The sequence below is a fragment of the Mytilinidion resinicola genome, assembly GCF_010093595.1.
Source record: "Mytilinidion resinicola strain CBS 304.34 unplaced genomic scaffold BDZ99scaffold_1, whole genome shotgun sequence".
NCBI lineage: Eukaryota > Fungi > Ascomycota > Dothideomycetes > Mytilinidiales > Mytilinidiaceae > Mytilinidion > Mytilinidion resinicola.
Window position 1 is genome coordinate 1,042,831 of NW_022985437.1, and position 14,189 is coordinate 1,057,019.

The window sequence follows — 14,189 nt, forward strand, 5'->3', positions numbered from 1 at the left end:
GAAACCGCCACTGCAATACGTGGCTCTTACGATATTCCTGGTCCCTGTGCGATGAAGTGAACGAGTGTGTGAGTCTTCACTGAAATTGTATTGAGTTCCTGATGCATACATAGCTCTCACGAGCGCTTCTGATGCTTGCTGAATGAAGTGAACGAGTGTATGAGTCCTTCAATGAGTCTCCATTGAGCTTGCTGGCTGAACAGCATGAACTAATTCTACAATTCTAGATACCGCAATATGCAAAACCAGCAACCCCACCCTCCAACCCCCTCCCAAAAAAACCCCCAAAAAAAAAAGCGCCGCCGGGCCATACCGATCCGTTTATGCAACCAACCCGTTCTGTATCCCGAAATCTACGATGCGAATGCAGGCGTGTAAATAGCGTGCCGTGATTCTGACGAACTATCCAACCCATGCGGAAAATCCAGTCAGCCCAAGAGCAAGTGCCTGAGCCAAGCCGGTCCCAAAAATCCCGTGACGCCGCTCACGTGCCCAAGACGGAGAAGGGTGACGTCTCCTCCCAACGAACTTCTTTTACAGTGAAATATACCTAGGACACGCTCTTGTGTCTGTTCTAGTCGTCTATGTCGCTTGAGTCGCTTCCGGCCTCTAGCTTCTTCCGCCTTTCTTCGTCCATCTCTTTGTATGTTGCATGGCTGAGCAATCCAAACGCGCCGATGATAAGAAGACCGCCCACGATGGCGGCCGGGGTGAGAGGGGTGTTGAGGGGCTCTGGGAGGAGCTGGTCGACGATGGCGACGATGAAGATGGTGAGCAGGGCGGCGACGGAGGAGAGGACGGGGGAGGTGAGGGAGATGAGGACGAGGAAGGAGCCGGAGAAAGCTGCGCACATGTGTTAATCAGGGGGCTAAGGGGAGTGGTAGGAGGGTAAGTAAGACTCACTTGCGTTGGCGAGGACGCTGATAGCCATCATCCAGGCCGCTTCACCGCGAGGCAGCGCAAATTCCTCCAGTCCGGTGTAGTTCATAATAGGCAGCGGGATCCATAGGATGCAGAGCGTAAAGCATCCGATCAGCGAGCCGAAGAAGTTGGCGAATATCATGCCCCGGCCTGGACTGCAGCCATCAGGGGGACATGCGAGCTTCTTGTAGAGCACCTCGTAGAAGCCGTATAGCACACTGCCGACTCCAATGATCAGGTTCCCGAGGGCGCGATTTTCTGCCTCGTGGGAGGGCGGTGACTTGTCTCCACCAGCTCCACCGCCAGATTTGCTTCCGTGCTTTGCGGGAGAAGTGTCGCCGTATGCAACGACAAAGACACCAATAATAGCAATGGCCACGGCAACAACTTTAGAAAGGCGGAGTTGTTCGTGTAGTAGTGGGATGCTGAAAGCGTAGGCGAAGAAAGCGGAACAGTTGTATATAGCGGTGAGGTCGCTTGCGGTGGTCAGGTTGACGGCAACGTACCAGCTTCCCCCGGCCACGGTGAGGGCACAGGTCACGAAAGTGGTCATTTTGAGCATATAAGGGACAGGAGAGGACTGAGACGCGCGGACGGACGGGTGGAGAGTGCCGTGCTCGACCATAAGGGCAGTCTGGCGGAGTATCTGAAGGTGCCGCCGCCAGAAGGTGTTCCACGGCATGTTCCATTTTTGGAGTCGGAGAATTAGGAGTTGAAAAGGCCAGAGGAGAACCCAAGAGCCGTGGGTGAGATATCTGAGTTTAGAATGTATATATTAGCATTGAAGAGGGGATTATGCGAGTGGTTGCAGCCGCATCTGAGGTCGTTTGAGGCCACTCACAGCATGCAATACGGCTTGTTCCATTTAAGCTGGTGCTGGATGTACACGGCCGTCTCAGTCTGCACCGTGAAGCTGACCAGACTCAACGACAAAAATATAGCGGCATATATGTATTTCCTCCGCGTCTCAAATGAGGCCTGCGACTCTGGGTCTCGCTCGTGAAAGGTGGACCGCCTAGAGAGGCCGCCTGGCCGTGCGAGAGAGTCGAAGTCCGGGGCATCGTCCTTGGAGGCTAGGAGCGGTTGACGATGTGACCGGCTGTGGTCAGCGCGGTCGTACGAGGGGCGCAGGTCGGAGGGCATGTCTGGGTCGTCGACGTCTTGGTCATTCCAGTCCTCGAAATCGAGGTCACTGTCAGATTCGTTGTCCCCTTGAAGGACACCTGGTTCTTTGGCTTGGCTCGCGGAAGGCCACTCCTGCGGGTGCGGGAGGTCTGAAAAGGGCGACGAGGTCTCTGAGAGCTGCCGTGACGAAGGCTGGGAGACTATCACCGGGGAGCTGAAGCGATCGGACGAGGCTGCGTCGTCGGGGTGTGGATGGCGCTCCGGAGGGTGGAGAGACGAGCGAGGATGCGACTTTGTCTTCTGGAGCGGGATGTCGTCGGCAGGCATGCAAGCGAGTCACAGAGCACTTGGCAATGGCAGGCGGCTATAAAGAGTGTGGGTGCGGATTCAGATCAGGAGTGGTGTTGAAGGCCATGAGGACGCGGCACCCGCCTGTTCACCCTTGACGTCTATGTAGGCTTAGTCTGTGCATAGTTCTAGTGTGGAGAACCTGGTGATTGCCACGCCCAGCCCCAGCGTCTCAACGACGTCCACGGCACGGGGCTCAGGGTTCTCTATGACATTGTATTCAAGGAAGCAATGTATCTCCATCTCGCTGCGATGCTCCCGGGGTGGTCTGGCGTGCAGCCATGCCATTTCTGTGCCCCCACGGTGACTCTAGCTGAGATCCGTAAGCAGGCAAAACCTATCGCCGCGGACTTTCGACGCTGTGAGGGCGTGAGAGCGTTGGGACCCGTTCACTGATTATCTCCGGCTGTTGCTGTACTCTGCCGGCTTAGAAATGTAGACACCACGCTGTGCAGCTCAAGACGCCTTTGTCGTCGGGTATAAGTGTCGCTCTTCCTTAATAGCAATGCAATCATCGCAATTTCATCAAATCTCTGCCTCAGGTTCATCAGTCCGGCATCATGTCTCAGATCTCAAAACCACGAGTTATCCTCGGTCTGATGACCATGGGTACGTGTCCCCGTATTGCACCACAGACCATACCCACGAACTCACTTCTGTAGGCCCTGATGAGTCTGCCGGTGCCCGTATCACAGACCTCGCCGAGTTCAAAAAGGCCTTGGACTACTTTCAGGCTCAAGGCTACAACGAAATTGACACCGCCCGCATCTATGTCGGCGGTAAGCAGGAAGCGTTCACGAAAGAGGCGGGCTGGAAAGAGCGTGGTCTTAAGATTGCAACCAAATGGTTTCCCCTGCAACCCGGAGACCATAAGGGAGCGACGGTCAAGGAACAGTTGAACAAGAGCTTGGCAGAACTGGGCACAGATTCAGTGGACATCTTCTATCTACATGCTGCTGATAGGGCGGTTCCGGTATGCCATCGCCAATTTGTAGATACCTTCTTTAGTACTGATGTCCAGTAGTTCGAGGAAACTCTCAGAGCCGTAAATGATTTATACAAAGAAAGCAAATTCAAGCAACTCGGTCTCAGCAACTACACAGCCTACGAGGTCGCCGAGATTGTGATGACTTGCAAAGAGCATGGGTGGGTCCGCCCAACCATATACCAAGCCATCTACAATGCCATAAGTAAGCACCCCCCTTTCAATCGACTCTGATTTCCCCTATCTTGACACGCGGGGCATGGAAAAGGTGGCACACTAATTATAGAACAAGCTGTCTCGTGTGTACACTGGTCTGCCACTGCTTGGGTTGCTTCAATATATTTTCAGGAATTTAAAGAAGATAGCTGCACTTCACCTTGGGCTATGTGGAAACTTGTTGTAGCACTTCCTGCAGTGGTAAACAGGTGTACACACGGGCAGAGTACTTGATGAGTATGCCACTTTTCTCGTGCCTAGCATGCCTGAGTCCATCCTTCAATGTCCAAGTGTCTACGTTTGCTCTATCCAAACAATTTCCTGATATTTACAGCCCGCACCATCGAACTCGAACTCGTCCCCTGCCTTCGCCGCTACTCCATCTCCCTCGTAATCTACAACCCCATCGCCGGCGGTCTCTTCTCCGGCAAGATCAAATCCGCCTCCACCACCCCCATCGACGGCCGCTTCGGCAACACTGCCAGCACCATGGGCGGTATGTATCGCTGGCGTTACTTCAAAGACCAGACCTTCGCAGCCCTCGCACTACTAGAACCCATCGTCGCCAAGCATAATCTTAGCATGCTGGAGGTCGCGTTCCGGTGGCTGGTGCATCACTCTGTGTTGCGGATGGGGACGGTGGAGAAGGAGGGTGATGGGATCATCATGGGGATCAGTAGCTTCAAGCAGCTGGAGATGAATCTGGAGTTTTGTGAGAGGGGGCCGCTGCCGGAGGAGGTGGTGGAGGCATTAGAGCAAGCATGGCAGCTGACGAGTGCGACGGCGCCGACGTATTGGCACAAGGAGTTGACATATGAGTACGATGTGCAGAAGGAGCTCTTCGGGGAGGGTTGAGCGTGTCTTACATGGTGCCCAATTCTTGGTCATAGGCGAAGGTGACAGCTGTGAAGGCGTCGAACGGTCAGTAAAATGAAAACAACGCATAAAAGTATTCCTCTCCCGTGATATCGAGTCGACGCGTCGCGGAGGATTCCGCGAGAAGCCACGTGCTCTGCCACAATTTTTCATCTGTGGCTTAACAGTGCGCACGAGTGAGTCCATATATTTGGGTTAATTCTACCAATCCCCAACTAATTTGAGCAGCAGGTTGGTCGGCGCAGTTGGTTCCGCACAAAGTAAGTACAACAACCTGCAAAGGCTGTGAGTTCGAATCCAGCCCTTGTCAGGAGTCGACATTATGGTTATTTCCTATAGATTCGACTGAAAAGTCGCGCGGAAATGTAAGTCCTCGCGGAAGTAAAACCGTCCGGGGTTTTCTACACCCTCCATCGGGAGGGTGATCTTTTTGCTTTTTGAATATCTTTTAAACGTGTCGCACGGAAGGAAAGCTAGCGCGGTGTAAAGCGTCGACGGGGAGTTCTCCGCGATAGCCCAACACTGTTTACCTGTTCACGTGCCCCTGGGCTCGAACTGCGCTCGGAGCAAAATATTAGCCCTTTGCAAGAAAAATCAATGATCTGGAGAGACCCCATTTCAGTAGTGGCTACATCCTCCCCGGAGGAACGTAGCGCTTTGCTCCTTTAATATGCTTTTAGGCCGGCATTGCTAGTAATATTCAAGAATCAAAACTATGTCAAACAGCGGTCAGCCGCTCAATTGGGTTGTAGATGGCTGAGTGCGACAGTGTCAATAAGTCAATCCCCTTCGCTACGGAAGGTTGTTTTGAAATCGATGGGCTAGATTATCAATTCACAACCTCTTAGTCGCGTTGGCCCTAAAGTATTAACGTGTTGAGTACGTACCTATGCTGGCCAACTACACGCACAGCTCATCATGACACTCGTTTGTCTGCGTACCCAATGTGCTGTCAACATCTTCACTGTTGAACTTCAGGTACCTATATCTTCTGCTTCTGAGAAACTTATTCTCTCTTTTACAAGCTACATAAAATTACGCTCCAATATATCATATATCACTAGCATCCATCTATTTCAAACACCACACACTTTAGAATCCAAACATTCAACACTACCTTGGGAGCCTCCACTACTCCAACATGCCTCCCACAAGGTCTCCCACCATGTCGCCCTCTAGGACCGCATCTCTCCGATCACCTTCCCCCGTCTCCACCACCTCAATATCAACCACCATCAAGACCAGCCAGGCCATAACGCGCCTAGCAATCCTCCGCACCACCACTCCAACAATCCACTCCATCACCACCGCCCTCTACGACTTCGACACCGCCCTCTCCACCTTCTCCGCCCAGCGAACCCTCCTCAGCACCCTTCGCTCAGAATACCAAGCCCAGCCCGAAGGCGCGATCGACCCCGACTCCCTTACCCTCACCACTCTCCTAGCTACGATACGCCTCCAGCCACAAGAACTCCCCGAGCCAGAAGTCCGCCTCATTCGGACACTCGCCCGTGGCCACGCTATCACGCTCGTCGCTGCCCTGTGCCGCGTGGAATATTATATCCAGTACATCATCGACTGCCTCGGTACCCACTCCGCCTTGCGTACAAACGACACGCGCGACGGGCTCTTCACGGACGGCGGCAACGACCTCAGCGTTCTGGGGAAGGACGTAAACCGCGTCAGACTCAGGAACATCTTGCGCATCTTGTCCAGCTCAACAGATGAGCTCCTCGCGCGGATCGTAAAGGCGGTGGAGGAAGACGAGGAGGTGGATGTCAAGGCAGAGTGGGTGGCAGAGTTCAAGACTGAGTCAGAGCAGGCCGGAAGGGTTGTGCAGCGGCTGAAGGAGGCGGTGGCGGTGTTTGAGACTATTGAGGTGGAGTGGGAGGGCGGCGAAGATCTGGATGTCGAGAGCCCGAGTAGTAGCGTTATTGGGGTGTCTGACGCTGGTAGCGACTATGGGTCGCGTGCTGGAAGGTCCCCGGACGCTCGGACGGCCAGCTGGCATGGGTCCGGTGAACAGAGTCCTGCGAGGTCTGCAGCAAGTGGGAAGTGTTATCTGTGCGGGAGGAGTCCTATGATGTCTCCGGTAGGCAGTGTGCACAGCTCGTACATACCCAGTAGTCCCTCTAGGTCACTGACGGGCAGTACATGCGCTTGTGGAGAAGATCATGTGGGAGTGATTTAAGCCTTGCTGAAGCTTAGGAAGGCAGTGGTGTTGACAACAGTATTGAGAGTAGGAGTGCTCCGAGTGACGGTCAAGTGGCTGGCAGGTATCCAGCGACTGATCAAGTTCGGGTTTGCGAGGGTAATTTCGGAAAAATAGACTTTCTTTTACTCAGCGGCCAATTCAGGGGATATAGACTGTTATTTGTTTCATTGGAATATTCTTATGTAGCTCTAGGGAATATGCTGGCTAGATTCTGTTCGACTATGCTGATTTTCCTCCATCATAGCATAAAAGAATATAAGGGTATATGTGGATACAAACATGAAAGCTTTGCTTTTTGACGAGGGTAGCGAAAGATAGAAAATATAAGCGTAGACGAGTTCGAGAGTGAGAGTACTAGTACCGACTCCATGAAAAGCACTGTGGGACGAGACCTACCATTCTACCTCCCTACCTAGAATGTCCCAACCAACGAGCCTCCAAACCTCCTTCTTGAACCATTCAGTCATGTCCTTCTCCTCTATCCTTGGAAGGGATGGCAAAGCTGCCAAGCGAGGAGGCATCCTGAGGCAATCCAAGAAGTCGTCTTTGTCGTCTCCTCCAAACATGCAATTGATTAGTGTCTGCTGAAGGCGCTCTTTTGCGCGCCGATTTAAGGTAACCTTCGCACCAATGGTCGGACGCCTGGGGCCCAACGTAGATTTACCGGTTTGCGATCCGCCCTTTGTAGACTTCGAACCCGCTTCTGAGTGAGCGTGCATATGGTGCGGGGCGTGAGACATCGCCTTCTCTAGCATGGCAATGAGATTCGGAATTTCCAGCCGAAGAGCCTTTTGCTCCAACTCCTTCCTGGGTCCAGCGGACGCAGAACCAAGGTTCTCTGGTGGGCTAATATCTCCTTCGATAGTTGCACTTCGCTCGCGGTCGAATGTGCAGACGTAAAGACGCTTTCCGATGCGTTCAAGAAGAACAAACATGAAGCCTTCAAACAGCTGCTTGTGCAATTGATCGCCGACATCAAGGTAAGAAATAGCGGCATTAAGAAACTGAACGATGCCTCGGGAGGTGGTATCCTGTACAGTTTTCATAGCCTTTGCGCGACTCTTTCCAGTAGCCGTGGAAGAGCTGGCGGCTCCCGCCGTCGGCAAGTTGAGCTTTGCTGTTGCCAAAGCAGATTCTGTGATGCCGTCAAGAATATTCCGAAACATCTTCACACATTCATAGACCACTATGCCTGCAAGTTGGTTTTGGCGATGCTCTGAGAGTCTAGTCAGGCCGACTAGCAACGAAGTGAAGGCTCGGGCTGACACCCTGATAGTCGATCCGAGATCAATTTGATCTTTCGCGAGAAGAACGGCCTCTACTGTCTGCTTCTGTTTACCTCCGGTGACAGAAGAAGTAGTAGTAGCTGAATCTTGTCGTTTACACGACGAAAATATGACGGATCCCAAGGCACGAGCAGTCTGAACCAGATTGAAACAGAGTGCTTGAGAGTCCGCACTTGACTGCCATGATTGCCTGAACAGTTTGTGAACACTATATAAGCTGTTGGCGAGAGTGGTGCCGGCTGTATCTAATCAGAATGGTAAAAGGGACGTTGGTATGGGAAGTGTGACTTGCCTTCTCCCACGTGACTAAGAGTTTCATAATCTTCCGAGAACGGGTCGTGGGTAATCTCGTCTTGCGCAGGGGTATCGTTTGATACCTTAGACCGTTTCACAGACTTGGAGGACGAGCAAGCTTTTGCAGTCTCCCGTTTACGCTTCGAGGAAGTGGCCGCCGACTCTGACGACCTGGCCTCTGCTAGGAGGCGCTTTAGATCGTCTTTCCCTCGTTCCAAGTGAGATATCTTGGCTTGGAGCTCAAGTCTGACCCTTTCTGCTCGTTCGAATTGGTCCCGCCAGTAGCCGGCGCCATCGAGATGTTGATGCTGGACGGCTTTCAGCTCAGGTCGCTTCCCACGTCTCAGATGCTCGCGCAGACGGAGTATGAAATCTGAGAACAGTGTATCAGCACTTCTTGACTCAGGCCTATAATCCAGGAGATGAAATACCCTTAATTGAGACATTATCTGGCTTCGACTTGACGACAGCAACGGCGAGAGCGATTTGCAATGACGAAGGTACGACCGGAAAGGGAAGTGAGGATGCAATTGAAGGTGCTATTGAGGGCACCCTTGATACTGCTCTCGGAACACGAGGGCTGTTTGCTGGAGCCATAGAATCACAGTAAGAAAGATGGATGATTGATTGAGGTTGCAGATGTCCTCCTTTTTAGGTTTCAGCACGGGCCTCGGCACACCGAAAGAACCACTCTTGTCTGCAATCTCTCATGGCGGAAGACCACATAGACCTCGACTCCATTACCAATACAGTCTGAACGGATGAAACTGACTCCTTCCGAGTTTTGCGTCCAGTCTGCCTCCTTTCAGCCCCCTAATCCCAGCACTTAGCTGAGTACACCCACCCAGCGTTCGAGTTATGACACCCAGACGTTTCGCCCTGTCGATTTCCCCCGCAGTTCTTGTCGGTGTAAAGATATCACCACATGGCAGAGTTGTCAATCGAGAAAGACACTGCCTCTTCGTTGAAGTTGAAGCGGTTCCCATTGCTCCAGTTGTTACCCTCGTCCCATCCGTATGAGGTGCAAGACTGTCCACAATAACAGGCTCGTGTCTGGAGTTCCATTGCGGAGCTCATGGGAAGAGCAACGGAGAAGAAGAGCGCGGCGATAGCTGAAAGACGCATCGTTGGTGTTTTAGATGAGATGTGAGTGGAGAAGGAAGAGAGCGCATAGAATTTTATTGGCGAATGTGGAATGCCTTGTCATAAATTTGTGTAGATCTCTTTGTCACTGTCAAGGGCAATTCAAGCCATTGCCAAATGCGTGATAACCTGGAAAGCTCATTGAGCTTGCAGACTGGCTGGACTACTTCAGACTGCATTATGTTTACTGAAATGAGATAAGGCTTGCGAAGGTTTAAGAGCATACTGGAGTGCCAGAAGTATTGTCAAAGGAGCGTACACAGACCTATAACGGGGCATTCAATTCGGCGAGATGTGAAAACGGACGTACCCTTGAATGTGATCAGCGGGAAGATACAAATGGAGTGTACTTTCTGTCTTCTTGCTTTTCTGAAGAGCAGTTTACAGAAGGGCCGATTCATTTTATACCTCCAAGGTACCATTTCAGCGAATATAGAATACTAGATTCGGAGCTGATAGTATAATGTGGAGATGTTAATTCAAATTTTGCTGAGCAATAATTGCTTATGAGCATACCCCTGGCTGTCTCATTCGTAGTCATCGTGTTTGTGGGGTCGGTGTGCGATGGCCAGGCCCCCCTAAGCCGCGATCAATAACCGACCACTGCGCCACTAAGATTAGTCTATGATCAGCTGCACGAACTCAGCAATGGCCTCAACGAGGTGATCTCCGCATGGATGAATGGCATAATATGCTTACTTTGGGGCCAAAGCGAGTCGAACACCAGCACTCGGAGTACCATGTAGTAAGAAATGCGGGGTTTGCTGCAACTTGGCATCGCCATTCTAGATACCAATTGGCTGAGAGAGGATGGACGGATATGCATGTGAGACGTAGGTAGAAGAAAGCGGCAATGCGACGTCCTATCCATGTAGCTATGGCCCAATATAAAGTGCCTTTATTCCCAGTTCAGCGGAACATGTGAGTTGATCAGAACTCTTTGTGACATTTACCACAGACAATGGCTTTGGCTTTTGATTTCATCATTATTGGCGGTTCGTTTAGCCCTAGACTGCTTTGCTGCCATTCCCAATTAGGCCTATGTTAAGTGCATCTACAGCTGGTACTTCGGGATGTCTTCTTGCCAACCGTCTTGTCAACGCCCGGACACGCCCATCAGTCCTGCTGATTGAGGCCGGTGGTCGGCCGGAGGGCGACACCCTGCGTGCTCCATTCCATCGCTGGACACCTGCGTTCACGCGTCCAGATCTGGACCATGGCTACTCAACCGTACCGCAAAAAGAACTGAATGACCGTTGCATCCCGTATGCGAGGGGCAAGGGGCTCGGCGGAAGCAGTATCCTGAACTTTGCGGTCTATCTTTATGGGTCCAAAGAGGACTACAATAGGTGGGCTGAGCTGGTTGGCGATGATAGTTGGAGGTGGGAAGAGACGAAGGAGCGTTTCAAGCGGGTGTGCTAGATTTATCACCTTTCATAGGATTTCCTGACGGATGGCTCTGCAGATTGAAAACTACGATACGTCGACTGCGCACAAGTACTCGAAGTACGCAGACCCGCGGGCTGAAGACCATGGCCAGGAGGGGTATGCTCTCGTCGATCGCGAATGAAAGATTGATCGCGCTAAACAAGTACAGAACTGTAGACATATCCATTCCGGTCGACCTTGAGAAAGGGTCTGAGGCGTATTTAGACGCCTTGTTGAATCTTGGGGTCGGTATTTTTGACTGCTATGTCTTCATGGCTAACATTAATAGCATCCTCTGAACTTGGACCTGAACTCTGGAAATCCAATCGGCGTGGGTGTATTTCCGTCTTCGTACTCTCGACAAGGCAGAACGACTAGTGCGACTGCACATCTTGAAAGTCCACCGAGCAATCTCACCATCTGGACCGAGAACAAAGTAGCACGACTATTGAAGAATGGGAAGAAGATTGTCGGCGTGGAAGTTGATGACGGACGAAAAGGCAAGATCAAAAAGTGAGGCGAGTTTTGTCTGATAAAGCACTAATGATTCACCAGCTTCTTCATTCAAGGACGTCATTGTGAGTGCTGGAGCCCTTGATACGCCGAAGTTGCTCCTGCTGAATGGCATTGGTCCTGCCGCGGAGCTTAAAGCTCATGGTATTGAGGTTGTTCACGACCTTTCTGGTGTTGGAAAAAATCTTCGCGACCACATCCTTGCTTTCATATGCGCGGAGGTCGATACGGATCTGACGGAGAGGTATGCTTTTGAAAGTAACGCAGATAGCGTCCGTGATGCACAACAGCTTTGGAACGAAAGCCGATCAGGTCCCATGGCTCATCACAATGGCACGCTGGCTGGGGGATTTTTCAAAGATCCGCATCTGGAAGAATATCCGGAGTTCCAGGCCCTGCCGAAGGATATTCAGCAATATCTTTCGAAGCCGACGGTTCCGGCTTCAGAGATAACTGGTTGCGCAGCCTTGTTTCCACCGGGATCCCAGCTGTCTCCAAACTCCGGATACCTGTCCATAGTGACGTTCTTGATGAACCCTCAGTCTGAAGGAGAGGTTACTTTGCGTTCTGCTAACCCCCAAGATACCCCAGTCATCGACTTCAAGTACATGGAGCATCCGTACGATAGAAAGGTGATGACAGAGGCTGTTCGGAATACAGTGGATTTCTTCCAGGACTCCGACCTCAAGAAGCATATCAAACGCTTTGTTTTCGCTCCGGAAAGCAGGTCTCACGAGGACGTCCAGGTAAGCAAGAAACGCGTTCAATCTGGTCCATTATTTAATGAGAGACTTTGTAGAAATTCCTGAAGGACGCTGTCGGGACTGTGTGGCATGCGCACGGGACAGCGAAGATGGGTAGACCCGACGATCCAATGGCTTGTGTCGATACAGCATTTCGAGTCTTTGGAGTGGAAGGCCTCCGGGTAGTTGACCTAAGCGTCGCTCCAGTCACAACTAAGTAAGCTAGAATGGTTTCCTTATTTCAACAAGAATATGCGCTTTACACAGAGCTTGGACTGACACGAAGAAGCAATCACACTCAACCTACGGCGTATCTGATCGGTCAAAAAGCGGCGGAGGTGATGATCAAAGAGTATGGCCTTTGATGAACCGCAACCGAAGACGTATGCATATCGTTGGTTTGTTTCGGGGTGTTGCAAATGTTGCCGTTCGATGAACTTTTCCTGTGAAGATTGTAATTCAATGAAATAGATATAGTATTACCAGATGCATTTGGCAAATCATTAAGAGACCTCCAGTACTCACACAGCTCGTGCGCTGATGTACCGGGCATATATAATACACATCCTACAGAACCTACTAATTTTGTACAGCCTTTTTTTTCTACCGGTACCTAGCACCATCCTTCTTCTTATATGGAAGAGGCTCAACGCGTTTCCTCTTGAACTCCATGTTCACCTGGTCTCCCAAGCCCGCTCTCTGCATGACACTAGCCATATTATCGTCCCACTTCGTCCTGAACACGGTGACGCCCACTGGCGTCAACCTTTGCTTGTCTATAAAGCTTCGGAGGATGAATCCGTCTCTCTTTGTGCTACGCCCGACCTTAGCAGTGTCGATGACGTTGCCATCTGCTTGTCGTAGGAGGAAGACTGCTAGTCGATGGTAAGGGGCGCCCTTGTGAACTGTGGGTGGGAGCCAGGGCAGAGCAATGTGCTTAGCAGTGGTATCTTTGACTTTCAGATCGAGCTGGTTTAGAGCAATGGAAGTTGAGGTTGGAGAGATCGGGATGTTTGAGGCAATAAAATGACACCGGTATTCGAAACCATCCTTCTGCACGATAGGAACATCCGGGTCCACCACTACAACCGTAACAAGCCTCTCTCCCTTGTCAAAGACCTGTACCTTCAGCCTAGGCGCACGCTCACTGATCAGAGAGTCTACAAAATCGCCGTGCGGTATCTTGCGTCGACCGAAAGCGAGATCGACTTCTGCGACGGGATCCAGATGTGGGAGGATATCGGGAACAAGATTTAGCTGAGATATGCGCTGCTCTAGGATCTTCCGTCGGTATTGGCGCCACTGCTTGTCTGCAAGGTATCGGTAGATAGGCTTGTTCATATCCTCTGAGATGAGTTAGAAACTAGGGCATTGCCAATGATGAGCAACAAGAGTCTACCTTCACCATCTTCGTGCTTCTTCTTGACCACGGGGTCGTTGATATCTGCTAGGATCTTCAACTCTTCCAGGCGGTTGTACATGCTTCGGAGTCGGTTCTCTTTGGCTTGTTTTCCACCACTGATAGCTTCATCTTGGGCTTGCAGATTCGCGATCCTTAGCCTTGCAACTTCAATCTGCTTGATCTTCTCTTGGCGATCCTCTTGGAGCACCTTTCGTGCGTCTTGGAAGCATTGGTACGGAAGTTGTTCGAAGGGTATGTTCTGAGAATTTTGGAGAGCGGCCCGGCGTCTTCGAGAACCAATGGGCATAACGCCCCGGAATCGAATCAAGCGTCTCTCATCGCGTTTACCAACGACAGTTGCTGGATCGAGTTCAGGAAACTTGTCGACCCTCTCGACTTTCTCGGTTTTGTTCACTTGGACGTCTTCGGGGGTCCGCGCAGTCGAGGAGAGAAATCGCGCGGAGTTGGCAACGAGGGAGGCGTTGCCATTGCCGGTTTGTCGAACGCATCGTAAGCACGAATTCAAAGGGCGCACAGCGTGGTTTCCAGGCGCCATGATGTCAAATGGGCCGGGCGCGTGGTCGGGGGAAGTGATGGGGGAGGATTGGGGCGAAGTTCTCGACCTCTCCCAAGCGAACTTTTCTTGAGCCGCATCGACGACCTCCAACCTATCGAGCATCACCGACTGCGTCCA

The 14,189-nt window shown here is 51.6% G+C and overlaps 7 protein-coding genes across 7 annotated transcripts; 4 read left to right on the forward strand and 3 right to left on the reverse strand.

The window, feature by feature from the left end:
* Positions 1-574: 574 nt before the first annotated feature.
* On the reverse strand, positions 575-2,064 carry BDZ99DRAFT_375134 (uncharacterized protein; the record flags this gene model as incomplete). The annotated part of the gene is made up of 3 exons (XM_033714963.1): positions 575-843; positions 904-1,676; positions 1,763-2,064. 3 exons carry the CDS (start codon positions 2,062-2,064, stop codon positions 575-577), a joined length of 1,344 nt encoding a protein of 447 aa, XP_033584083.1.
* A 754-nt stretch (positions 2,065-2,818) lies between these two features.
* On the forward strand, positions 2,819-3,745 carry BDZ99DRAFT_9369 (Aldo/keto reductase). Its single transcript, XM_033729048.1, has 3 exons — positions 2,819-3,003; positions 3,057-3,367; positions 3,419-3,745. Exons 1-3 carry the CDS (start codon positions 2,955-2,957, stop codon positions 3,611-3,613), a joined length of 555 nt encoding a protein of 184 aa, XP_033584084.1. The 5' UTR covers positions 2,819-2,954; the 3' UTR covers positions 3,614-3,745.
* Positions 3,746-4,863, forward strand: BDZ99DRAFT_9370 (Aldo/keto reductase). The gene is made up of 2 exons (XM_033729049.1): positions 3,746-4,647; positions 4,700-4,863. The coding sequence occupies exon 1, from the start codon at positions 3,878-3,880 to the stop codon at positions 4,448-4,450; it is 573 nt and encodes a 190-aa protein (XP_033584085.1). The 5' UTR covers positions 3,746-3,877; the 3' UTR covers positions 4,451-4,647; positions 4,700-4,863.
* A 773-nt stretch (positions 4,864-5,636) lies between these two features.
* BDZ99DRAFT_513379 (uncharacterized protein) lies at positions 5,637-6,662 on the forward strand (the record flags this gene model as incomplete). Its single annotated transcript, XM_033724705.1, has 1 exon — positions 5,637-6,662. One exon carries the CDS (start codon positions 5,637-5,639, stop codon positions 6,660-6,662), a length of 1,026 nt encoding a protein of 341 aa, XP_033584086.1.
* A 168-nt stretch (positions 6,663-6,830) lies between these two features.
* On the reverse strand, positions 6,831-8,863 carry BDZ99DRAFT_564918 (uncharacterized protein; the record flags this gene model as incomplete). The annotated part of the gene is made up of 3 exons (XM_033727413.1): positions 6,831-8,211; positions 8,280-8,639; positions 8,698-8,863. The coding sequence occupies 3 exons, from the start codon at positions 8,861-8,863 to the stop codon at positions 7,079-7,081; spliced, it is 1,659 nt and encodes a 552-aa protein (XP_033584087.1). The 3' UTR covers positions 6,831-7,078.
* Positions 8,864-10,343: 1,480 nt separating this feature from the next.
* On the forward strand, positions 10,344-12,603 carry BDZ99DRAFT_404538 (alcohol oxidase). Its single transcript, XM_033716396.1, has 8 exons — positions 10,344-10,404; positions 10,470-10,822; positions 10,875-10,954; positions 11,007-11,082; positions 11,127-11,337; positions 11,393-12,096; positions 12,150-12,310; positions 12,383-12,603. The coding sequence occupies exons 1-8, from the start codon at positions 10,371-10,373 to the stop codon at positions 12,456-12,458; spliced, it is 1,695 nt and encodes a 564-aa protein (XP_033584088.1). The 5' UTR covers positions 10,344-10,370; the 3' UTR covers positions 12,459-12,603.
* BDZ99DRAFT_404541 (PEBP-like protein) lies at positions 12,383-14,086 on the reverse strand. The gene is made up of 2 exons (XM_033716397.1): positions 13,493-14,086; positions 12,383-13,439 (listed from the first exon to the last, which is right to left on the reverse strand). Exons 1-2 carry the CDS (start codon positions 14,049-14,051, stop codon positions 12,697-12,699), a joined length of 1,302 nt encoding a protein of 433 aa, XP_033584089.1. The 5' UTR covers positions 14,052-14,086; the 3' UTR covers positions 12,383-12,696.
* Between the last annotated feature and the right edge of the window lie 103 nt (positions 14,087-14,189).

Bases quoted from the DNA above. Each gene is read 5' to 3' on its own strand.
- BDZ99DRAFT_404541 (XM_033716397.1), bottom strand. From the start codon at position 14,051: ATGGCGCCTGGAAACCACGCTGTGCGCCCTTTGAATTCGTGCTTACGA. The intron at 13,440-13,492 runs GTAGACTCTTGT...AACTCATCTCAG, and splicing joins GAAGCACGAAGATGGTGAAG to AGGATATGAACAAGCCTATC.
- BDZ99DRAFT_9369 (XM_033729048.1), top strand. From the start codon at position 2,955: ATGTCTCAGATCTCAAAACCACGAGTTATCCTCGGTCTGATGACCATG. The intron at 3,004-3,056 runs GTACGTGTCCCC...TCACTTCTGTAG, and splicing joins CCTCGGTCTGATGACCATGG to GCCCTGATGAGTCTGCCGGT. The intron at 3,368-3,418 runs GTATGCCATCGC...GATGTCCAGTAG, and splicing joins CTGCTGATAGGGCGGTTCCG to TTCGAGGAAACTCTCAGAGC.
- BDZ99DRAFT_9370 (XM_033729049.1), top strand. From the start codon at position 3,878: ATGTCCAAGTGTCTACGTTTGCTCTATCCAAACAATTTCCTGATATTT.
- BDZ99DRAFT_404538 (XM_033716396.1), top strand. From the start codon at position 10,371: ATGGCTTTGGCTTTTGATTTCATCATTATTGGCG. The intron at 10,405-10,469 runs GTTCGTTTAGCC...GTGCATCTACAG, and splicing joins TGATTTCATCATTATTGGCG to CTGGTACTTCGGGATGTCTT. The intron at 10,955-11,006 runs GTATGCTCTCGT...AAACAAGTACAG, and splicing joins GAAGACCATGGCCAGGAGGG to AACTGTAGACATATCCATTC.